Source organism: Crocodylus siamensis, chromosome 15, assembly GCF_052110815.1.
Source record: "Crocodylus siamensis isolate JL-2025a chromosome 15, ASM5211081v1, whole genome shotgun sequence".
Classification (NCBI taxonomy): domain Eukaryota; kingdom Metazoa; phylum Chordata; order Crocodylia; family Crocodylidae; genus Crocodylus; species Crocodylus siamensis.
This window is the reverse complement of record NC_143409.1, coordinates 23350875-23376261: the sequence shown is the minus strand read 5'-3', so window position 1 is coordinate 23376261 and position 25387 is coordinate 23350875. Positions and strand designations below refer to the sequence as shown.

Below are 25387 nucleotides of genomic sequence, written 5' to 3'. Positions count from 1 at the left end.
ATTAGAAAGGTTGAACTTTCCGCAGACTCCACCATCCTCTGCGAGTAAATAGTCTAAGGCCATTCGATTTTGGTATATGGCTTCTCTCATCTGAGAACTCTGTCGGGCCAGTAACTCGAGAGCAGTGGCAGTTTGATTAGTAATTATTTCCAAAACTGTCTGCAACCTGATGATTCTATTTAGCATGTATATTGGTGTCTGGTATCCCCAACTCCCATCATTAGCCCATGTAGCTGGTCCATAATACTCAATAATCCTTTGAGGGGGCCACTCATCCTCCTTCCACTTTTGGGAGCCACCCTGTGTCAAACTTACATCAATACTTCTCTTGGTCCTTTTCCAATCATCATACAAAGAGACTCCCAACTTATTTCCAACCTCAGATGGTAGCAAAAAGAAAGCTGGTACAATTACCCCAATATAGCAGGTTCCTGTCCACCTTTGTGGCAGTACCGTATAGGCTCACCTTCCGCAAATCCAATAATGTCCTTTTAAGGCCCTGTTCTCCCCTCCCAAGGCCAGGGGGTCACGGTTCCACCAGAAAAGAGGGGGATAGTATTTGTTGTCCCTATGCCCTAAAGGGCCGCTGTAATGGTCACTCGGTTTAAGCTGACATCTCCATACGCCATCTTTATCCCTATACTCGCACTCGGTTATTTCATTTGTGTCATTTGAGGCACTCCAATATCTATTAAACCATGCCATCGTGCCATTCGGGTGCGCCCATTGCCAATTATAGAAGTAAGGTATGAATTGTTCACTTCGGATCTCATTATATGCCTGACATTTTGTAATGTTAGGATCGAAACGTGATACTCTTGCCCTTCTGACCTTTTTGAAGCAGGTGTCTTCATCATGTGGGGATGATTGTGGAGTGGATGGGTTACATTTCATCCATGTGGAGTTTAGGAGCTTAACAGCAGTAGAATTCCATTGACCTGCATACTTGCTGCAATTAAGGGCATAACACATAATGCATGTTCGGACCCATTTCAATGTCCATGTACACTGGCTATGTCCCAAACTCCTCCCTGTACCATTATTGCTAATACAGTACTCTCCTAATGCCACTTGGGAAAGATCCCAGCTGCGGTTCTCATCCCATTCTTGACCAGTACTCTTAATATCCACCTCATCACTTACCAACCATTTTGGGGCCAAAGGAAAAGCCCTCCAAGGCCACTGTTCTCCGGCCTCTCGGAGTCCCCCACAGGCCCAGCAGTTGGTAAGATTGAAGGTACCTGCAATTCTTTCCATCATGTCAACATACAAATTTTTCCCTGGGGGAGCAATTGGGGAAAGCAGGGATATAGGCTGGCGGCTAGGGCTGCTCAATCCTGCTTCTCTTACTACATAGATAACAACAAGGCATATTAAGATTCCCACCATATTCTCCCTTTCTTGAGATCAAATACAGCCTAAACTTTTTCTTTTTACTTTCTTGTCTAATTTTCTGAACTTTGATTAAGCCGTCTCAGGCGCACTTGGAGATCACCAGTAGGTTCGCAGCTCCACTTGCTGGCTTCTTGTTCCGAGGATGACTCAGCTTCCGGAGTGAGTTCGTCTTGGGAGTTGGTGTCCTCTGATGCTCGTGGATGTCGTTTCACACGGGTATGGTGTATCCAACGGTCATGGCCAGCAATCTTTACAGTGGTGTGTGTTGTTAGAAGTACCTGGAAAGGGCCACTCCACCTCTCAGTCAAAGGTTCCTTTTTCCACCGCTGCACTAAGACCCAGTCTCCCGGGCAGAAGTCATGTACCGGTACGTCTAAAGGCAGACGCTGAAAGGAGGCTGCATACCTGTGAAGAGAAGACAAGACAGTCTGCAAAGCAATAACGTACATATGAAGCTCGCTATTACCTAATTCAAAAGTTACATTTTCTCGCATCCCAAGGGGTAAGACTCGAGGGGGCTTGCCAAACATAATTTCATATGGGGTTAATTTAATGCCCCGTCGGGGAGTGTTTCGAATGCAAGTAAGAGCTAGCGGCAATACTTGAGGCCACTTAAGGCGTGCTTCAATACAGATTTTGGTGAGTAGAGTCTTTAAGGTCCTATTCATGCGTTCCACTTGTCCTGAACTCTGTGGTCTCCATGGTGTGTGTAGTTTCCGAGTGATCTTGAGAGCTTGTGTGACTTCTTGAACTACCTTTCCCACAAAGTGTTGTCCTTGATCCGACTCGATGGATTCAGGCAGAGAATACCGGGAAATGATCTCCTGCAACAAATACTTCACTACTGTAGCCGCAGTGGCAGTCCTGGTGGGCCATGCCTCGACCCAACCAGAGAGCTGGTCTACCATGACAAGTAAAAACCCATGATGTCCGGAGCTCGGCAAAATCAATCTGCCATGCTTGTCCAGGGTACGCTGCCCAGGGTCTACCTCCCATTGGCACAGGGGGTTTCCTTCGAGGGTTTACTTTCTGACATGTGATGCACCTGGTAGCAATACACTGAGCTTCTACATATAGCCCTAGGGCTACTGCTTGGCAGATCACTAGATCACCCATAGCCAAGCCTCCCATATGGGTTCTTGCATGGAGCTGTTGCAGCACCTCCCTAAGCAATGGCCTGGGTATCGTGACCTTTTCTCCCGGTATTATCCACCACCCCGGGAGTTCTTTTTTGCACAAGCTTTCTGTGCAAATTTATCTTCTTCAGGGGAATACTGCGGGACTAAATCCCGGACATATGGCCTGCCTGGATACTTCCTCCGCTTCTCCACCAATAAATGCGGCTTCCTTTGCTGCCGCATCAGCCTTTGCATTTCCAAGCTTATGCTTTTCCTCAGCAGCCTTCCCATGGGCCTGCACATGAATGACTGCTACCTCTTTAGGCTGGTGGAGTGCCTCTAGTAGCTTGATAATCTGGGGGCCGTTAGCAATTTTATTCCCAGAAGCCGTAATGAAACCCCTTTCTTTCCACAATAGTCCGTGGGCATGGACCGTAGCAAAAGCATAGCGAGAATCAGTGTATACATTAACCCGCTGGCCTGTCCCCAGCTGTAATGCTCAGGTGAGCGCAGTGAGTTCCGCGGCCTGTGCCGACCATGAGCTTGGCAATGACTCCCTCCATACTACCTTACCCAAGGTTACCACTGCACATCCTGTTCGTCTTTTTCCATCGATGACAGAGCTGGAGCCGTCTATGAAGTATTCAGCATCTGGGTCTTCAATTGGGTCCTCAGCAAGATCAGGCCGCACCTGTGTGGTTTGATTCAGGACCTCAAGGCAGTCATGCGTCGGTTTCCCTGCCTCCGGCAGCAGGGTTGCAGGGTTCAAGGCTGTAGTATGTTTGAAAGTAAGTCCTGGATTAGAGAGCAAAAATATTTCATGCCGTGATTGTCTGGAGGGGTTGAGAAACTTTCCTCCCTCAGTCCCTAGAATCTGGGGAACTCCATGTGGGGTGTGTATTTCCATATCCGCACCCATGACTATCCTCTGGGCTTCTTCAACAACCACTGCTGTGGCTGCCACAGCCCAAAGACAGGCTGGCCACCCAAGTACAACTGGATCTAGAACCTTTGAGTAATATCCCACGAGTCTCCAGGTTGGGCCTGATGGGTATGTCAGCACCCCTGATGCGACCCCTCGATTCTCATGAACATACAGTCGATATGGCTTTTTACTATTTGGGATGGCCAGGGCAGGGGGCTGGGTTAATGCTGCCTTAAGCAGATCAAAGGCATGCTGCATTTCTTTATTCCATTTCCATTTAGTGAGACTCTCCTTAGTCAGTGAGTCATACAGTGGTCTAGCCTTCCCACCATAATCTGGTATCCATAGTCGACAGAACCCAGTTAGCCCTAGGAATGCCCGCAGCTCCTTGGGTGACTTAGGTGGGGTTAGACCTTGGATTGCCTGTATGTGATCTGCACTCAGGGCTCTGACCCCCTTAGAGCTTATATCCCAAAAATGTAACTTGAGGCTGACATATTTGGGCTTTTTCTCTAGAGACTTTATATCCTTTTTCCCCTAGAGTGTTTAGCAGTGACCTGGTGGCTTTCTCGCAGAGTTGCAAGTTTGGGCTTGCAACTAGCAGGTCATCCACATACTGGAGGAGAGTCATTGCAGGGTGTGATCCCTTCCACTCCTCCAAGTCCTCCTGAAGGGCAAGTCCAAAAATATGGGGGGGCTGCTATGAATCCTTGTGGAAGAACTGTCCACATGAGTTGGGCTTTATGGAAAGTATCTGGATCCTCCCATTCAAAAGCAAACAATTTTTGACTCTCTCGGTGAAGGGGAATGGAGAAGAAAGCATCTTTCAAATCTAGCACTGAAAATATTTCAACTTCCCCCGGTACTTGTGTCAAAATCGTGTGTGGGTTCGGGACTACAGGATGGTCTGAAAGGACCTTCTTATTTACTGCTCGCAGCTCTTGGACCAGTCTGTATGAGACCCCATCTGCCTTCAGCACTCCAAGAATGGGGGTATTATATGGTGAGGACCCTTCCACTAGCCATCCGCACCTCTTGTATTTCTCTATTAATGGCTTGAGTCCAGCTCTGGCCGCTTGGCTGAGTGGATACTGCTTTACCCAAACGGGCCTCTCCCCATCCTTGAGTATGATCCTTACCGGGGAGACCGACTTAGCTCATGCAGGGGTTCCATCAGCCCATACCGAAGGGTCTACTCCAATCATGTGATCTTCAGAACTTACTGCAGGGCGTCGGTCCTCCAGGAGAGCCATCTGATAGTTCGAGCTCTGCTTGACAAGTAGCTGGACCACCATCTGGTCGTCTCTGAAAAATATCTCAGCTTGCAATTTTGTGAGTAGGTCCCGCCCAAGTAGGGCAACCGGGCAACTTGGAGAATATACAAAGGAGTGCTCAAGCAAATGGTCCCCCACTTTGGTGAGGAGTGGTTTACAAACAGGGAGTCGGGATTGCGTTTCCTCAATCCCTTCCACAAGTACATGCTGTTCACTAGTTCCTGCACAGGGTTTTTTTTTCTGGAATCATTGAAAATGTAGCCCCAGTATCCACCAAGGCTTCAAAGGTTTTGCCACCAACCCTAATGGTTACCATGGGATCTTCTTGGGCTCCAACCCGAAGGGTAGTGGTCTTAGATCCCCGTCCCCTTCATTCTGTGTCCTCACCCTTTTCCTCTGCCCGCATGAGGTGACCTCTTGGTTCACCCTCTCTCTTCTCCTTTAACTTTGGGCATTCCCTCTTCCAGTGTCCTTTCTCCCTGCAGTAAGCACAAATGTCTGCTCCCACTCTTTCTCCTTTCCCTTTCTGCATCCCAGCCTTTCCAGGGTTACCTCCAGTTATAGCAGCTGCCAGCACTGCCATCTGTCGCTGAGCCTTTTTATCCTCCTTGCGCTCCTGCATATGCTCACGATTCCCATATACCTTATATGCAATTTCCACCAGCTCTGAAATCAGTTTCCGAGCACCTCCCTCAGTTTTCTGTAACTTCTTACGAATATCAGCAGCGGATTGACCAATAAACATAAGATTTACCATGCGTTGATTATCTGGGGCTTCTGGATCTAGGTCCGAAAACCTGCGGAACGCCTCATACAGCCTGCCAAGGAAAGCTGAGGGATCCTCTTCTCTTCCCTGTCTCACTTCATACAATTTAGACAGATTAGTAACCCGAGGCACTGCCTTCCCCATTGCTTCCACTATAATCCCCAGATACCGTGCACTCAGCTCTCTTCCTTCTGCAGTATGATTATCCCATCTCGGTTCCTCAACAGGGCAGGTATCACGCAAGATACGACCAGCAGCTCCCTCCGCTTCTACCCTGGCTGCTGTAATGCGCTCTGCCGTCCCCAACACTAATCTCCTCTCCTCCGGGGTCAGGAGGGTTTGAAGCATCATCTGGACATCAGCCCAAGTGGGTCGATGGGTTTGCCCATCGAAACAGGTCCCTCATCTTTTCAGGGTCTTCACGAAAAGAGGGGCTCTGATTCTTCTAGTTAAATAAATCTGAAGTACTAAATGGGGTGTAGACAAAAGTTGCATTGCCCCCCTCTCCGATAACCTCTCGCATCGGGCAATTCAGCACTGGCTGTGATTCTACAGTCTTGCGCAAATAATAGCCCTTATTCCCTGATTCAGATGGGGCACTTGGCTGAGGCTCACGCTCTGAATTATTAGGTATGCTTTGATACGCCGGTGGTGGTTTCCCTGAGGGAGGGAGTGGTGGTGCAGAGGGACTGGATCCCGAGGAGGTGTCTGATTCATCCTCACTACCTGACAGGGTGACTGGAGACCGGGTCCGATACTCAGTCAATTCAGAATTCCGCCCCCCCTCATTAGACTCAGGGAGTACAGGCGGTCCTCCTCGAGTCTTTCCTTTAACAACCATCACATGAGACTTTACTAAGCGTTTCTTAATCCAAGGTGGCTGATTTTGAGCCACCCACGACCAACAATCGATATAAGGAAATTGATTCCAATATCTGTTCTGCATAACTATTTCATGGATAGCTATCACTTCTTTTACTACAAAGGATCCTTTTGGGGTCCAGTGGACCCCAAATGTTGGCCACTCGAGTTGACAAAACTTAATTAAATCACCCCTTTTTCATCTTCACTCCATAATCTGCCTGCTTTCCAAATTTACTGAAGTTTTGTAATATACAACCTAAAGGCGCATCCGAGTTTTCTACACTGGAGCGATCCGCACCCATTGCCCACAAAAGTGCGTCCAACGCACACCAAATACCAAAAGATCCTAGTTACAGACGGTTCTGTTATACCAGGCCGAAAATTTCCCAGTATTAAACCAAAATCGAACGCGTCTTTGTTCCCGGATCCAGACCAAATTGGGCAAGGGAATTCGTATACTCACTCAGATACCCCAGAGATCTCAATCAGAATACCAGAATGTGTCTGGCTCCCTCAGAAACCAAAAATTTGCACAGGAGCCTTTAATTTCCCAGATATCCTGACTCACGTCTTAAGCCCCCTGGGTGAGCCCAAAAAGGCGGCTCAGTGCGGACTCCCCGTGGTGGCAAAGACGATATTGTCACTGAATTCCAGGGTAGTCCAAGAGATCTCCTGCCTGGCTTGCCAGATTTGTTGCAAAAAATTGCGGTCCACTTCTTGAAGGCCACTAAAATCACAGACACACATACATCAGATGGCACAAAAGGTGTATTTGCAAATAGGGTCAGAGCAGAGTCAAAGACTCAGATTACTCTGAATCCACCAAGGAATTTTTGCAGGCTGTATTTATCATTTTCCTCCTGGGCACGTGTGCAGAAACAGGAACTCTTACAGCTCATTTCCGTTTCATACAAACATATATGTGATTACATCACTACATCCATCGCATGTATATTATAATTAACTACTTAAGTATGCAGGGCGGAGAGGCAAATATGCATCAGCTAATCAAGCATGCTCAGAAAGTTCTATAGGTCACCAAGAATTTAAACCCCCTGCCCCTTTCAAGGACACAGTCAGTTGAATTCCAGCTTCTGTAATCTGCATGAGAAAGGCTGGGGGAGAGTCTGCGATTTAAGAAAAACTGTGGCAAGGCTGGCCAAGGAAAAAAGTCCTTGGCAGTGTTTCTTTCTTATCAGGTGCGAGATGCAAGCTGTGCATTTCTAACAATAGAAAGCAATTGTTCAATGCAAAGTTGCTCAACCTCTGGCACGTGGGCCAAGTCTGACCCACAGACCTAGGGGTCACCTAGCCCACAGGGCTCCCCTGTGGGTCTGGAAATTTGGCAGTGGGAGGGGACTAGCATCTCTCTTAACTTTTTTTTTTTCCTTATAATCTCTTTGTGGCCAGGGTGTTTATTACTCTGTGCCGGTATGAGGTTTTTGTGAGTTGTGTCCCAGTCTCAGTTAGATATTTTAGTTGCCATCAGAAAATAATAATACTAATGAAGGAGGAGGGGTTAAAGCACTGACAGAATTGACAGTGTCATAAAAATATGGAAGCCTTGGTGATATTTACAGTGGAGCAAAGTGCAACAATCCAGCAAAAACCCAAGTTAATTCTTCTGGGAAGACGCCGCATCACTGAGATGTATGGATTTGGGGGTGGGGGGTGTTCACCTCATCTGCTTCTATAGTTGTGTTTGTTTTGGTTTGGTTTTGAAAACTTCTGGGGGTTAGCAAGGCAGCAGGACAGTTGTTACTTGCTGCCTGTATCTTGTGCATTTTCAAAATACAGCCATAATTGAAGAGTCTTTGGACCTCAGAGTTCCCTTTGCCATTTTTTTCTGCTTTGGTTTCTCTCCGGTTTGTGGTGGTGAGGCAGGATTTGTGTGGGGGACTGCAGTGAGTAGCAGAAGTCTTGCACTGCTCCAATCAAACAGAATAAGGTAAGGAAATGTCATGTAGCAATGACTGTTCTCAAGAGTGAATTCCCTTCCCTCCCACCCCACTTTTTAACAGTTACATCCTTGTTTAGGATGCTGTTTGAACCAGGTTTCATATTTCAGATTATCTTTTTCAATACACATGATTGAAGGATTTTTCCCTTCCTTCCCTGCCCCATTTTGCATAGAAGGGGAGTCAGTAGTTCCTTTTCACCTTCACTTGTACAGTTATGACTTGGTCAAAAGATTTTTGCTTAAATTTCACCATTCGGCAAAGACAGCAGCCCTAAAAGAAACCTTAGGAGTACGAAAGGGGAGGTGAATAATAGTGATTGCTACCATAACTACCATAATAACTGTTCTTGTATTGTACTTGGAAAAGTCAGAGACGGCAACTGCTGACAGGCCGCAGATGAAGTAGTGGTGAAAGAACCAGTTTCAAAGAAAAATTTATTTCTAGTTCTTTTTAGAGTGTTTAGCTTACCACTTAAAAAAATATCCCATGTTGTAGTCTAACTCTGCAAGACACCTTAAATTGTAGGAGCCTTATGTTAATAGGTACAACCTTTCCTTAGATTGGCACATGACCTATGTCTGGGAGGAGCAGACAGCCAGGTCTGACTGCTTGCATAGGTTCCTGGCTGTATTCACCTTATCCAGGAAGTGCACAGCCCCACTAGGGGTAACGCCTTGCTGGACCTGGACCTGGTCCTGGCCAGAGGGGATGACCTGGTGAGGGGACTGCAGGTCCTTGACCACCTGGGCAATAGCAATCATCACCTGCTGGATTTCACTATCCAACGCAGGGTGTCAGGGGCTTACACCAAGGCTAATGCCCTTGACTTCAGAAGGGCCAACTTCAGTGAGCTTAGGAGACTAGTGCGGGAGGCACTGCAGGCCCAGAAGGTAGAGAAGATGGGAGTCCACAAGGGATGGTCGTACCTGAAGGAGGCAATCCTCCAGGCCCAAAGGGTAACAGTCCCTGAGAGAAGCAAGGGAGGTAAGAGTGCTCAGAAACCCCCTTGGCTCAGCAAAGGCATTCAGCAATGCCTGAAGATTAAAAGGGGGGCATACAATCAGTGGAAGGGAGTAGCTGTCACCAAGGAGGAGTACTTCTCAGCCCGTGAGTGTAGGAGGGCTATCAGGAAGGCCAAGGCAGAGATGGAACTCAGGCTAGCGTCCAGGATTAAGGACAACAAAAAGTCCTTTTTCAAGTACATTGGAAGCAAGAAGAGAGCACCAGGCAATGTAGGGCCCCTGCAAGACGCAAACAGTAATCTTCTGGCTATGCCAGACAAGAAAGTTGATATTTTCAACAGTTTCTTTTGCCTGTGTTTTCTTGAACAGGGACCGGGACATCCCACCTACCAGAGGCAGGGACAATCTCGGGGATAGCTCTGTCAGGCCTTCAGTCAGTACAGATGTAGTTAGGGATCTTTTGGAAGGGCTAGACATTTTTAAATCTGCAGGTCCAGATGCCCTCCACCCAAGGGTGTTGAGGGAGCTGGCAGAGGTCATCGTGGAGCCCTTGGCCTGGCTGTATGAGCATTCATGGTCATCTGGCCAGGTGCCAGGGGGTTGGGAATTGGCTAATGTGGTCCCAATTTTCAAGAAAGGGAGGAGGGAGGACCCAGGTAACTATAGGCCTGTAAGCCTCACCTCAGGAAGATCTTGGAGAGAATCATCAAGGAGCACATCTGTGGGGGGCCAGCAGAGGAGATCATGCTCAGGGGCAATCAGCATGGGTTCATCAAAAAAAGGTCCTGCCTGACCAACCTGGTTGCCTTTTATGACCAGGTGACTAAATCCATGGATGATGGTGTCGCTGTGGACATAGTCTTTCTAGACTTTAAGAAGGCCTTTGACACTGTCTCTCACCCCATCCTCATCAATAAATTTAAGCGACTGTGGCATTGATGCCTATACAGTTGGTTGGGTGAAAAATTGGCTGGCGGGGTGCACCCAGAGAGTAGTAGCGGACAGGGTGTACTCAGCTTGGCAAGATGTGAGCAGTGGAGTAAGTACCCCAGGGCTTGGTCCTTGTGCCCACACTGTTTAACATCTTCATCAGCGACTTGGATGAGCAGGTAGAAAGCATGCTGTCCAAATTTGCTGATATCACTAAGATGTGGGGTGAGGTGGGCACACTTGAAGGGAGAGAGAGGCTGCAAATAGATTTAGACAGACTACAAAAGTGAGCAGATGAGAATAGGATGGGGTTCAACATAGACAAATGCAGGGTGCTGCACCTTGGGAGAAGGAATCCGCAGCATACATACAGGCTGGGGAGTTCCCCTCTTGAAAGCACAGAGGCGGAATGGGATCTTGGAGTCAATAATGACTCCAAGATGAACATGAACATGAGCCACCAATATCAGACTGCAGCCAGCAAGGCCAGCCATACCTTGTCACGTATCCAAAGGTGCAGCTCAAGCCAGTCCAGGGAGGTGATACTCCCCCTCTATGCAACTTTGGTCAGGCCGCAGTTGGAATACTGCATCCAGTACTGGGTGCCGCACTTCGAGAGGGATGTGGCCAGCCTGGAGAGGGTTCAGAGGAGGGCCACCCGCTTGGTGAGAGGGCAGCAGGACAGGCCCTATGAGGAGAGGCTGAGGGACCTGAACCTGTTCAGCCTCAGCAACAGGAGGCTGAGGGGGGACCTGGTGGCTGCCTACAAACTCATTGGGGAGATCAACAGCAAATAGGTAGAGCCCTTTTCTCCCCAGCATCACCTGAGGTGATGAGGAACAATGTTAATAAGCTGATGGAGAACAGATTTAGGTTAGAGATCAGATGGCAATTTTTTTTTACAGTTAGGGTGGCCAAAATCTGGAACCAACTTCCCAGGGAAGTGGTCCTCGCCCCTACCTTGGGCAAATTGAAGAGGAGGTTGGATGATCTCCTGTCTGGGGTCTTGTGAACCCAGCATTCATTCCTGCCTGTGGCTGAGGGTCAGGCTAGATGATCTGTTCAGGTCCCTCCTGACCCTATCTACTATGAAACTATAATATATAGTCCCTACATATCACCAAAACACATTTATTTTATAAATATGTTAATTTTTTGTTTGTTGTTTTTGTTTTCTCAGCCAACAAAGTAAAGAATACTGTATCAAGCAGGGAATTAATAGAGAAGAGTGTAGGCAACCTTTGTTAGGTTGAAGCAGTTGTTGTAGGCAACCATAAATCCTCTGGATCATGGTGTGTGCCTGATGAATCTGCTTGTGGCTGATGAGCCCAATTCAAGAGTGACACAGCTTGTTAAAAGTTTCACAGATCCTTGTGTTGTCTGAGTTGGAGTCCAAATTACAGCACACTGCTTCCTTCTTGCTTTGCTTCTATCCTCTGGATCAAAATAACTTCATGTTGTGCTGCACCCAGGGTTGGATGTTCCTTCTAGATTGGATGGGATTCTGCGCACTACCCCCAGATTTCTACATTGATGTTGAACAACTTTGTATTATTTTTGCATGTGTCATAGTACAGCCATAGAGGGCTATCCAGCTTCTTAGAGTCATTTTGAATCTTGCTGTTCAAAATTATTCTTAGGGATACAATCTCCTCCCATTTTCCTGACATGGCCCAGCCATTGCAATCTCCTCGACTTGATAGTGGTTTCTAAGTGTGTCAGTCCTGCGTACTCCAGCTCCTCTGTGTTTGGTTTTTTGTTTTACCACTTTATTTTCAGGTTGAAGTGGTAATTTCATTACTTCTGAAGAGAGTAGTTTTACTGAAGTGTAGAGGGTGGAACACCGGTTACAGATATTCAAGATGACAGTGCTTATAGAGAGCTTGGAAGTGAATAGCGGAAGGAATTTTACAGCATGTGGAGATGGTAACCATCTCCAAGATAGGGCAAGGAGCTTGATGACAGGGGAAGAGGGAGATCAAGATGGAATGCATTCTAGTAATGTAATGCTTCTACATCTACTAGTAATGCATCTATTTCATCTTGTGCTGTGTGGTGTGGTTTTTGGGGTTTTTTTGTTCTTTTGTTTTTTAAATTCACTGAAATCATCATAATGGACTTTCCCCATATTTCCTTTGGTTCTGCTCAGGGAGTGAGGTATTGGTGTTCTTGTGGGATAAAATATTTTGAATGTTTTAAGCATAGTTAAATTACATTTCCTAAAGCAAGTATGTGTTATCACTTTAGTTCATCTTGTGCATTTTATTGGAGTTTTGTTTACTAAAATTGTTTGTATATTGATTGATAGTGCATTATATATATTATTGGATTAAATGTACTTGGTTCGTTGATTTAAAGTCACAGGGAATATGTGACTTAAAATGTATATTATTTGTATTGGAATGACCTCCACAATATGTAAAGTATTATAGAAATGCATAAGAAGTTTTAGTCCCTGCTCTAGAGAATTGAGTGGGAAGGTGAGGGGGGAGATTGAAGAGATTTTGGGTGGGGAAGAGGAATATACCAGGTAAGTAATGGAGTCAGGCTTGTTAGAGCTCAAAGAAATAAATATTCAGAAATACCCTCTGGACTTTTAGGGCTCATCTACACATGAAAATTACACACCAAATTATTTTAGATTAAGCTGAATTTAAAATGCAATAACAATTCTAGAATAACTGACAACTAGACAGGTACTCGCATTTCACCTTTGGAAGCTGAAAACTATGAGTTTTTGCTCTGCTTATGAAAGTGTTATAAGATCAGCAAACTGGGCAGCAGAAATCTTCTAAAATAACAACCAGTGTCCAGTAATCTAGAGATATATATAAAGGGCTTAGTCTGTCTGTCTGTATCTGTCTGTCTATAACGCTCTTTAAATGCAAATAGCTTGAAAAATGTAAGAGAGAGAACACTTGTATCTTCAGAGAAATTTCTTTGATAAACCTTAGCATTTGTTTAGTGACCATGTCAGGATAATCCTAACTTCCAGAACTGGGGAAAAAAGTCAGGGGCCAGGGCTGTTTCTACTGAGCTCCTCCCAGGAGAGTGGTGGGAGCCTGGCATGGCAGAGAGGGCAAAGAGGAAAAGTGGGAGCTGGGCAGAGGCGCAGGGCATCAACAGCCCCATCCCAAGCCCCAAGCAGGGAAGGAGGTGCCCAGGGCAATTTATTTGAAATTCATGTGTTCTTGACAAGCTATTCACCAGTAACCATGATAAAACACAATATAAATGAATCTAGCCTTTATCACTAACAAAGTACAGGCATATACTGTAAAAACAAAAAACAAACAAACAAAAAACAAAACAAAAACCCCACAAAAAACAAACAAACAAACAGAAACCAACCAAACCCCCCAAAGCAAGCATACAAACCCCAAAACAAAACAACCCCCCTCCCCAGTTAATCTTTCTGGAAGTCTTTAGGATGGCAAATATATTATTTGAATGTAATTCATTGCATAGGTATGTTTTCTTGTTTTTATATGGAAAAGTCACAGTGGATTTTATTTTAATTTCAGTCACTTAATGGTAGAAGAATAGGTTAAAGATGTACATCAGGCTGTACTTTTTATGTGCATATGTCCTTGTTTTTATGGTATAAATTATCATTTTTCTAGTATCATATACTTCTAAATTCTTAACGACATTTGGGAGAAATAAATAAAGTTAATTATGAATTATAGGAGAGCAGGGTATTTCAAAACCATCAGTAATCCAAATACAGTCATTTCTCTGGCACGCCTCCCACTAAAAGTAATAGGGCTTGTTTCTGAGGCTGGCTACATCTCCTTAGCTCAGTACAACTGGCATTTAAGCGTAGGTAGAATAGCCACATGATGTATGGCTGGAGTAGTTAGCTGCCTTGTGTGGCTTCCTCTTCCAATTTATGGCATATGAGGTGGCTACATATAGGAGGGGCCTGGTTTCAGGGTGGTATACTCCAAAGGAGCCCTCAGTAGGCAGATAGATCTTTTCAACCAATGTATAGTTTAGAGCAGGGGTTGTCAACCTTTTTGTATCGGTGTACCCCTCGCTCCTGCATTTGGCCGCCTGTTGGGGGTAGGCTGGCACACAGCCGAACACGGAGTGGCGGTAGCCGCTGTGCGCGAGTTTCCCCTGCCCCCTGCATCCAGCCGGGCATGGCAGCACCTGTGTGGCAGCACGGGATGGTGCATGGTGGCGGTCTGTTGTCACCCACCAGCATGTACCCCTTAGGACAGTGGCCACCAACCAGTGGATCGCGATCTATTGGTAGATCTTGGAGTTTCCTGGAGTTGATCTAAGGCTGGGGCTGGGGGCTGAGTGGCTACGTGCATGCTGGTGCATGCCCCAGCCCAGCAGGTCAGTCCATGGGGGAGGGAAGGGGAAGGGAAAGGGGCTAGATTGAGGCCTCCACAGTGAGGGACAGAATCATAGAGGCAGAAGCAGAGGTAAATTGAGTGGGAACTGGCCAGGTGGGACTTAACTGCTGGGCAGTGAACCCCCAAATATTTTTTTTCTCCCTCTGCCTTCCCCTTCCCTCCCCACAGACTTACCTGCTGGGGGGCGGGGCACGGTAGATCTTGGGTTGCTTTTAAATGCCAAAGGTGATCTCCTACTTAAAGTTTGGAGATCACTGCCCTAGGGCCTTCTCAAATGCCCTGGCTTAAAGCAACCCCTGGTTTAGAGCAATATCAGTATGCAAACTAATGCATTTAGGGAAAATAATTGGAAAAGGAGATGTGCAGTAGGGAGAGGTATCTGTGGGAAAGGATAAAGTAAAAATGTATGGGAGAATTGAGTGAGCCTAAAATGAAATAACAGTGGAAGACATGCATATGAAAAGGACACTAAATATCTGTAGTCTTGCCTATGATGATTTTTTTTTTTTTCTCTTTTGCTGTATGTTGCGGTGAAAAACACCCATGGGCCTCGGAAATGCTGGGGGCAAACCCTAGCATACCAGAAAGGAAAAGGAGAGCCACCCGCGCCTGGGGAACTCCCCTCCAGGGTGGGCAGGGATGAAGCAAGAGCCACGTGTGCTGGTGTTTTGCCAGCTCTTCAAGCAGCTGCTTCCCGGGTAGGGTAGCGGCCAGCTGATTATGGCAGCTGGAGCCGCCACCATGGGGAACTTAAAAACCCCGCCAGCAGGAGGGAAGCCGGCAGGAGGGAGGAAGCGAGCTGGGAGCACGCTGGCTGGGCGAAGGCTCCAAGTGCTGGCCGTGGTGGCACTAAAGGCACTGCCCTGCAGCAGAGGAGGGGGAGCAATATCTGGTACCAGGCTGGGGACAGGCAGTCTCTAGCCCCTCAACATTAAGGAGGACACCAGATGCCTGTGGCTCAGACCCCTGGGACCAAGGATTGAAGTTCCAGGCTTATCAACATCCCCGTGGCAGGCCAGATTACCGAAGTCAACGTCGGATCCCACAGTCAAGGGACCAGTGTATATCGTTGGGACAAAGATCTGAATCCCCAAGCAGCTGACGAGTGGACGGGGTGTAGGGGAAGCAGAGCACTGAGGAACACCACAGCGCACCTGTGAATATCCCATCTTCGGGTCCATATGGGAAGAGAACACCACTGAACCCCCTCCTTACATATACCAACAAGTGGTGGCAGGTGAGTTGGGGGACCCCAACCTTGGAGGTGGAGTTATACCTGCAGCACCTACTCAAGGTGTAACACTGTCTTTATTGTGCTGAATGCTATGATGTTACTGAGTCTGTATAGACTGTGCCTAATTGTGAATCTACAGTTTAATTGTGGTTAGCTGATCGGACCCTGTATGCAGTCAGGTCTGTTTTACACTGACTCTAAGTTATACCCAGTGTCATGTCAGCTACCTTTTAGTTCTTTGTAATTGTGTTGATATTTAGTAGTCCAACCAACGTGCTATTAACACTGCATTTAGAATACTGTACGCATTATTGGACTTTGCAGTATTAGAAATATCTTGACCAACTGGAGTAATAGATTAAGGAACTAAATAGGTTGACTTGAAGAATTTAAAAAAATGTATAGTTTGGCTGAACAACTACTAAAACAGCAAGTGTACAGAAATGCGGATATAAGAACAAGTATGGGGATAAAAAATGTTTTCAGTTGGTATGTATTAAGGTGAGAGCTGTTAAATTGTGGACTAGCTTTCCATTTGTGTTATTTTGGAGCTAGTTGGACAAAACACTGGAAAATATATTCTAGGATGTTAGTTTGCTTTGGCTGAGAGGTAGACCATATGACTTGCAAGTCTTTTATTTTAAATGTCAGTAAAGACCATAGATGTTTACTTTGCCACTCTTGGCCAAGTTTTAAGCTTTGTGACCTGTACGTGGATATGGTAGGAATATAAGCCTATATTGCCATATACACATTAGGTAAAAGTTCCTGAACATCCTTTGAATGCCTGGTTCATTGACATGGTTCGTAAGCTGTCCTGTGCTTAACTGTAAGGATTTTTTTTTTTGTGCAGTACGCACAAAGATTTTTCTCCCATAATGCAGAACCTCCTACTTTTATCTGTTCAGTGCTAAGTTTAGGTACTGTGCACACTGTAATATTAAAATACCAGCTTTCTCTATTGTGAAGCACTCTGTAGGTAGATAGGGCTAGATTGTCAAAGCTGTGTTTTTCAGTTGTATGGTAAAGCCATTTCCAACAAGCTTTATTAATAAAAATGCAGTTTTGTTGTGTAATTGCATTTAGGGGGGTTCTGCTGACCCAGTTTGTCTGTGAAAGAAGATCCCACCTCTTTCTACCCCTGGCTGACATACCTATCTATACCTGAGAAAATCTGTAGGGTAAGTGTAATTGGGAAAAATAGAGCTATGCAACTGTAGGAGTAGTGAAGTCCATAGAGGTCAACTGATGCGCTTGTTTTATAGGGTTATTCCCAATTCTGAAATGGCTTCCATGCACTAAATATTCCTCTGTGTAGATATAACTATTGTACAGTCTGATCTTCATTCAGTGTAACAAATGGATTCCCTGACATTTCACCTTTTGTGAAAAGCTGTGTGTATGCATGTGGAAATAATGAAAATAGATTTGTTGGTATATTTTTATCAAATAGTAACACTTTGGTACCCTTTTTAGTAGCTCCAACTCCTTTCTACTTGCTCTGTTGTTTTAGCCTCTCAAATTGCCCAAATACAGCTGAGTTCACGAGAGGAGAAAAGAAAACATGATACTGCTGCCAAACAGACAGGAAACCGTAGTAGACCTTACGAGCAGCGAAGGGTTTAAGCACGCCTTCCATCCAATCAGCTGAGAGTGTTGTTGCTATGTGCACTCTTACTCTGCCTTCTTTGTGAAAAAATGTCTTGCACAGAGAGACTGAATATGCACCCAAAGCTGAACATTTTGTTTTAACCACTGCAGACATCTGGATCCTTCAGATACTGACAGTATAGCCCATTTGCAGCTAGGAGGCAACTTCCTTTACACAGGGATTCCAGTATGGGTTACAGTGGAAACAAAGGGCTGCACAGAGAAGGTGTGTAATCCAAGGAAGTAATTTTAAATGCTTAAATATTTTTGTAGTTGTGACTGGATGTTTGTGAATCTGAGTGCTCTTTTCTAATGCACTTGATTTATCACACGGTTTAAAAATTTTGTCAGTTTGAGAATTAAACTCACAAGATTTACATGGAACATTTTATAGATAATTGTATTCAAAATCATACTAAAAATACCATTTTAATTACAGTGCTGGGCTGAACAAAAAAAGGGGGAGGAGGGGAAGCAGGATGTAAGAAAGAAAAGAAAGGCCTGTCAAGCAAGCAGGGTTGCTTCTGTAATGCAATAAGGTTTTAAAAAGAAGTGATCTGGGGCTGAGGAGGAGAACTGTATTTGTGCCATTATAGCATAAACTTGTTTCTAAATGATTATACACTTTTTCAGAACCTCAGCTGATAATAAATTTGGGAAAGGTGACAAAAGTTTATTGAAATTTTTGCTTCACAAGTTCTGAAGTTAAGATTTTGAATTTTGAATTTAACAGTTTCAAAATATATATTTTTTTAAAAATCTGTGGTGAAAGAGCTTCACTAAAGTGTTCCCCATTTCCCTATAAACTGGTCAAATGAATACTCTCAGCCAGGCAAATGTGGTGAGAGGCCTTTTTAAAACCATTTAATTTACTGTATATATTATTGACTTAAGCTAACAGGGGCAGGGGGAGACATAATTTACCTGTCAATTAAAAATATTATAACATAACCAACCAATGAATTTCAAGAGACAGGAAAAAAGATGATTTCTTTGAAGCATTTAAAGTGAATGTCCAATGCAATGTCATGTATATTAGTAGTTCTGGAACAGTTACTGTAGCCATATTTAACAGCTTATTTTGTTATTCACAGTAAAAACAAGACTTAGCTGAATGTGTTTCTTTTGTGTCCTGTTTTTGTTATGTAGGTCAAGTTCCTTTCACAACACAAGGAAACTATTACAATAGTTTCGTTTGTGAGTCTAGTAGAGTCTGTGCATCACAGCTTTATCTTTCTTTTTGTCATTATTTGCCTGCCTTGGGCAAATAAATCTATGCACATAAGTCAGGCATGTGGGCAACTAGAAAAGGTTTAGAATATTTTGCAAAGTAATAGCTTGTCATTACTGGCCACTCAGCATATTGACAGAGCAGATACAGCTATAGCTTAAATAAAGTAACTGATCTAACATATGCTGAAATAAGACTATCTTTTGCTATATATAGTAAGATGATTTCTAAAGAGGTGAGTGATATCAAGTCATTAAACATATTCTTGCTCTGTGTACCAGACTTGTCTGTGTTCTTGAAAAAGGGGCCAATGCTCCAATTTTAAGTGAGCCTTTATAATTTAGGTGCACATCCACTGCTGGGGAATGAGGAGGAATAGTCCCACTGGTATACACTTGTGGTTTGTGTAGGAACATCTTCTGTTATTTGCTGAGGGTCATTGTTCTAGCAAAGAATGGTAGAGGTAATCAGAGAAGCCACAATGAATCCAGCCATCTTATCAGTTCACCTGACAAATATTTGTACATTGCCACACTTATCCAGTATGCTTTTGTGGTATTCTGCAAGCACTGGGCAAGTTGAATGTGTGTAACAGAACCTTTCATAAAAAGGAATGCCACATACAGTTAGTACCCTTTTAAGAAAGGTGTCTTCTGACAATTATGGTATATTCTCTACATATATATGGTTTAGTTTTAAGACTATGGCATTTGGAGGCACTTTAATTCATAAAAAATACTTAGATTTAAAAGGTGGCTTAAAATAAAAGGAGAAGGAAGATAAAGAACCAGAAAACTGATTACAAAGAGAATGTTAAGTACTCAGTTCAGGCAAGCTATAAGGTGTAATAAAGATTAATTAAACTGAGGTAGGAGACGATTAGTTTTTCCAATGCATGAGTCAGGCTGCCATACAAGAGTTAATTTTATATCTTTATATAAAGCTTCTAACAAACTCATGGCACTGCATTTAGAACTGTCACCTACTAAATAATCATTTGCCCATATGCAGCAATATTATTATAGTATTGCAGGGTGGAGAGAGGGGGAAGAAGGCAAACTAGAATCTTAAACCTGTATTTTACTAAACACTCAAATGTTGATGCTATATAATTTTACTGTTCTCGGGTCTAAAAGACAGATGTCAATTAGAAGGTAAGCACAATGACACGGATGCTTGTAAAGCAGTTTAAACTGTGGCATGTGTCGGACACTGTTCTGTTATTCTGTAGCACCCATTAACATTCTACATGCTGCGTTTATTTATGATGGGTACCAGCATGGGAGGACCCATGATTTTGAGAAGGGGGATGCAGGTGGTGTTGTGCATTGTCCCGTTGCACACCACACCACCCCCTCCCCAAATTAAAATGAAACTAAAAGCTTTATTAATATACTAGGGATCTAGGTCTATATAGTATTTGTTTGATCCATGCAAAAACAAAAATTAATGAATCTGGGGGTGGGGTGATTGCCAGCTCCAGAGTAGGGCTGGCACCTGATGCCAGGGATGACCCGAGCAGGGTGCTGGGCCCAGGTCAATTCAGCCTGTGCAGGGACACAAAGCTGGCAGTGGATTTTTTGGGGGGAGGCGGTTCAGACTCTTACAAGCTCTGTCATCTGCTGCAATCAATAACCAAGAAAAGGATCACTGCAGTAACTTCTTTGTCTCAGTTTTGCAGTTCTACACCCCTATGCACTTTTACACTTCTACACCCCTATGCACTGCTCCCCCACACAATTTGCCCTTGGGTACTGTGCTCATCTTTAAGTGGACAGGATGTTTAGGAATAGGGATTTTCTTGGACTTTAGCAAGGCCTTTGATACAGTAGTATCTCATCGTATTCTCATAAAAAAATCACGAGGCTGTGACCTAGATGTTTACACAGTCCAGTCGGTGGCAAATAGGCTTAGCAGTTGCACTCAGAGAGTGGTAGTAGATGGGTTGGTATCGACCTGGAAGAATGTGGGTAGTGGGGTCCCGCGGGGTTTGGTCCTTGAGCCTGTATCCTTTAATATCTTCATCAGTGACTTGGGTGTGAGTGTGAAGTGTACTCTGTCCAAGTTTGTGGACAATACTAAATTGTGGGGTGAAGTGCACCCTTCAGAGGGTAGGGAATGATTGCAGGCAGACCTGGACAGGTTAGAAAAGTGGGCAGAACACAATAGGATGCAGTAGAACAAGTCCAAGTGCAGAGTGCTGCACCTAGGGTGCAAAAATATCCAGCACACCTACTGGCTGGGAAGTGACCCTCTCAGCAGCACAGAAGCAGAAAGGGATCTTGGAGTCATAGTGAACTCAAGATGAATATGAGTCCTCGGTGTGATGAAATCATAGATTCATAGATGCTAGGGTCGGAAGGGACCTCAATAGATCATCGAGTCCGACCCCCTGCATAAGCAGGAAAGAGTGCTGGGCCTACATTACCCCAGCTAGATACACATCCAACCTTCTCTTGAATACCCCCAGGGTAGGGGAAAGCACCACCTCCCTTGGGAGCCCGTTCCAGACCTTGGCCACTCGAACTGTGAAGAAGTTCCTCCTAATATCCAATCTAAATCTGCTCTCCTCTAGCTTGTGGCCATTATTTCTTGTAACCCCCAGAGGCGCCTTGGTGAATAAATACTCACCAATTCCCTTCTGTGCCCCCCTGACGAACTTATAGGCAGCCACCAGGTCGCCTCTCAACCTTCTCTTGCGGAGGCTGAAAAGGTCCAGTTTCTCTAATCTCTCCTCGTAGGGCCTGGCCTGCAGGCCCTTAACCATACGAGTGGCCCTTCTCTGGACCCTCTCCAGGTTATCCGCATCCTTCTTGAAGTGCGGCGCCCAGAATTGCACGCAGTACTCCAGCTGCGGTCTGACCAGCGCCCAATAGAGGGGAAGTATCACCTCCTTGGACCTATTTGTCATGCATCTGCTGATACACGATAAAGTGCCATTGGCTTTTCTGATGGTTTTGTCACACTGCCGACTCATGTTCAGCTTGGAGTCCACTAGGACTCCAAGATCCCTTTCCGCTTCCGTGCCACCCAGCAGGTCATTTCGTAGGCTGTAGGTGTGCTGGACATTTTTCCTCCCTAGATGCAGCACTTTGCATTTCTCCTTGTTGAACTGCATTCTGTTGTTTTCTGCCCACTTGTCTAACCTCATCTAACATCATCAAAGCTAACTGCACTTTATCATGCATCAGCAGATGCATAGCAAATAGATCCAAGGAGGTGATACTTCCCCTCCATGTAGCATTGGTCTGACCACCAGTGGAGTACTGCATCCAGTTTTGGGCACCATACTTTAAGAAGGAAGTTGATAGTCTTGAGAGGGTCCAGTGGAGGGCCGCTTGTATGGTTACGGACTTACAGGACAAGCCCTATGAGGACAGACTGAGGGACCTCTTCAGCCTTCGCAAGAGAAGGCTGAGAGGTGAGCTTGTGGCTGCCTACAAATTCATTCCACAGACACAGCAAGGGATTGGAGATGCTCTGTTCACCAGGGTGCCTCTTGGGGTAGCAAGGAACAATAGTCACAAACTGACAGCAGATTTAAGTTGGATAGTAGGAAAAACTTCTTCACGGGGAGGGTAGCCAAAATTTGGAATGGGCTTCCAAAGGAGGTGTGCTCTCCCCTTCCTTGGGGGTCTTTAAGAGAAGGCTGAATAGGCATCTGGCTGGGGTTATGTGACCCCAGCCCTCTTTTCTGCCTAGGCAGGGGGTCAATGATCTGTTGAGGTCCCTTCCAACCCTAGCATCTATAAATCTATGAACAACTGTTTCCTTCAGCCTTGTAATCAAAACTTATAAAATACTCATAGCCTTTGCACTTTGGGGTCTACGGCCTGTTTTTTCATACTAAATTTCTTTAATATTTACAAAAAGGTGTTTTTAAATTGTGTTACTTAAGTGTGACTTGTTTCTACCATCCTATTTCTGCCTTACTGTTATTTTGAGAGAAAAGAGACTGGTAGCTTTATTAAATGCCTCAGACATCATCCATAATAAAAATACATATTATAATAATAATATGGGGGAAGGTCTATGTCAAGTTTGAATGTGCCATCATTGGCCATTCTTGGAATTAAGTGTGTCAAAGCACTGGAGGTGCTTCAGAGGTGCTGAAATAGAATTCCAGTGGTGGAAGTCTAGAAGAGTCATGATGCTGTGCTTAAATACCTTTTAAAATATTTGCCTATATTGTTTTTGGGGCCAGTGTAAATTGAATGAAATTCTTACAGTTGCAGTTAGTTGTCTGAACTATCCCACTACATCATCTAGATCATGTACATGAATGAGACAAGGGGTTTTTTTGTCATTTATTTGACCACTTTAGAGTGGGGAGAGAAGCTGGAATGTGCTTTTTGGTTTCAAAGTGCCCTTCTTAAGATCCAAGTACTTTGCACCCAAAAGCGTCTGACATCTCTTGGCCCACTGTACAGGTGATCCAGTAAAAGACACTACAAAAAACCCTTTCCTTACATACTTCCTGGATCATCATACAACATTCCAACTGCATGACATAACATAAATGTATTATCTTACTGAATGTGGCATTATCTTAGAATCTGCTCATTTACAGGGTGCTGTGGGCCCACAGCATAAATCCCAGCATTCTGGTTATTTTTATCTTATACCAGTTCATGGAATAAGTACGATGCTATGCACAGGGTCAGTCTCAGCGTAACTGAAGCGAAAGAGATGGTTGCATAACAGCATCTAGTTACTAGAATATATGAGTTAATTCTTTGAGCATCAGAAGACTTTCTGTGGGAAGTGCAAATGGAAATAAACAAAATCTTCTCTTTCTACATTTCCCTTTTCTGTCAGATTTGAGTTAATTGTGATGACAAAAAAACTACTTAAACTTTCATATCCCCTCAGATTTTAGCACTGAAATCTTGTATTACCCCAACTTACTCAACTCTTGCAGTAGAAATGGGGTGTTTTATTTTCCCTAAATCTGGGTAGTGCAACTTTTGGCAGTCAAGACTTTCAAAGATTTGTTTTGACCTTCCATCGTTGGATTCTGATGCATTTAGAATGGGCACATCTATATTAACCAGAAACTTGCTTGTTTGAATGAATAAGGGTTGCCTTTTAGCTTTAGAAAGTGACATGTTGATTCTCCACTGTATCTCCTTCTCCAAAATAGTAATATGATGACTTCAGGTACTCTACTTGAAGCTCTACGAGGATGACAGGCAAAAATGCCTTTGACAATTGATGTAGCAGCCTCCAAATTAGATGACTGTTGTATCTCAACTTCAACGAGAATTACTGTACCAGCTTGAGGGCATGTTATGACAAAAGATATATAATTTATAGAGTAAATGAAATGCTAAACAAAAATCATGTTTGGTTCCCTTTTTGCCAAAGTTTATTACCTCCTAACAATGTGTGCAGGGACAAAAGAAAAACTCCACTGCCCAGAACCAGACTCAGGGAGACTTGGCAGTCAGACCTGAGTGATTCAGCATTGAGTATTTGCTTCTACAGAGTATTTTAACTGCAAAATTTGTATGTCTTAAAAAACAACAAATACCCTTAGTTCTCATGGTTTAATGCGTGTAACCAGTAGGCCACTCTACATGTGTTCCTTTTGTATGAGGGAAGGTAAGATCAGTACATACACATACACATGGTTCTTTGGTTTTTTTAGCATCCCCAAGCAAAACTACAACATTCATTTTGTAGATATATTTCCAAAATGTTTACATGGAAATGCTCTATGGTCTTGTAATGTCCAGGAGAAAGAAACAGAACATCTAAGAACGGCATGAAATTCAGGAATATTTTGTTTTAGGTATTCCTAAACACAGAATGACTAAATTCCATCTTGGATTTCAGCTGCCTTAACTACAGTCTGGTTAACATATATTCAAAATTATATTTCTGGCAACAACCAATTGCCAGCCTGTGAAACAAATGTGATTTAAGTTTCCTGAAACATTAAATTCTGCTTATTTATCAGGAAAGGAAAAGGGAGGCAGGATGAGTCATAATTCAGTTTCCTTTTGATAGAATGACCAGCTACCACCCAGAGCAATGAATTTTCACACTTGTTAAGATTTTTAACTGCTATATAAGAAACAAGTTGGAGAGACTGGTACTGCAGTATATTGCAAAGATAAATTGTGCTCCATTCATGCTAGCATTGATGGCGTCTAATCCCATTACGTTGCAACCCTTGTTGCATTCAGGCAGAACTAGGGAATCTTTGCACATCCTGGCATGAGATACTCTCTCCCTATCATGATGATTGAAAAGTTTTATAGTTGCATTGAAGACTTGAATTGAAAAATGGTCTTGTTGAACTAGTTTAAAGACCAAGTAAAACTGCTGGAAGAATAAATGCTACCAAAGCTACAAGAAGATGTGGATATGAATTTCGAGAACTCTTACATGTTTTCTTCTTTCAAGCTTGTCATCTTCAAGCTGATGTCTAAATTTTTTCATCAAAAACTGCCTATCAGAAAGACATTCCAATTAAAAAGGGAAAAGCTTATAGTCTGAGAGACTATAATAAAATTCCCTTTAGTTACTAATCAGAAAACTACATGATCATAATTTCTGCTTGTCACTCTGTGTAAAAGATTATCTGGTTACTGTTTTGGGCGCTGCATAGTATAGTGGATTTATGTATGCCCTTCTAGTTATAGGTGTCATGGAAATTTGAAGGACGTGTATTTAAATTTCCTGTTCTGTGGGAAGGGTCTCTC

General features: G+C 44.2%; 1 protein-coding gene across 3 annotated transcripts in view; it reads left to right on the top strand.

Annotated features, from left to right (window-relative positions):
• Nucleotides 1-25387, top strand: part of ATOSA (atos homolog A) — an 89561-nt gene that overhangs the window by 11953 nt on the left and 52221 nt on the right. The window contains exons 1-2 of one of the 3 annotated variants that reach the window (XM_090028678.1): nt 15683-15799; nt 16883-16977. The exons of 1 other annotated variant lie outside the window; for it this stretch is intronic. Coding sequence is in view for 1 of the 2 variants with exons in the window: in XM_090028676.1 (XP_089884802.1) it covers nt 17636-17672 (37 nt within the window). In the remaining variant the exon portion in view is untranslated. Of the gene's footprint in view, nt 1-15682; nt 15800-16882; nt 16978-17508; nt 17673-25387 lie in introns of those variants that run through there. One more of the 3 variants, XM_090028676.1, reaches the window with a different exon arrangement.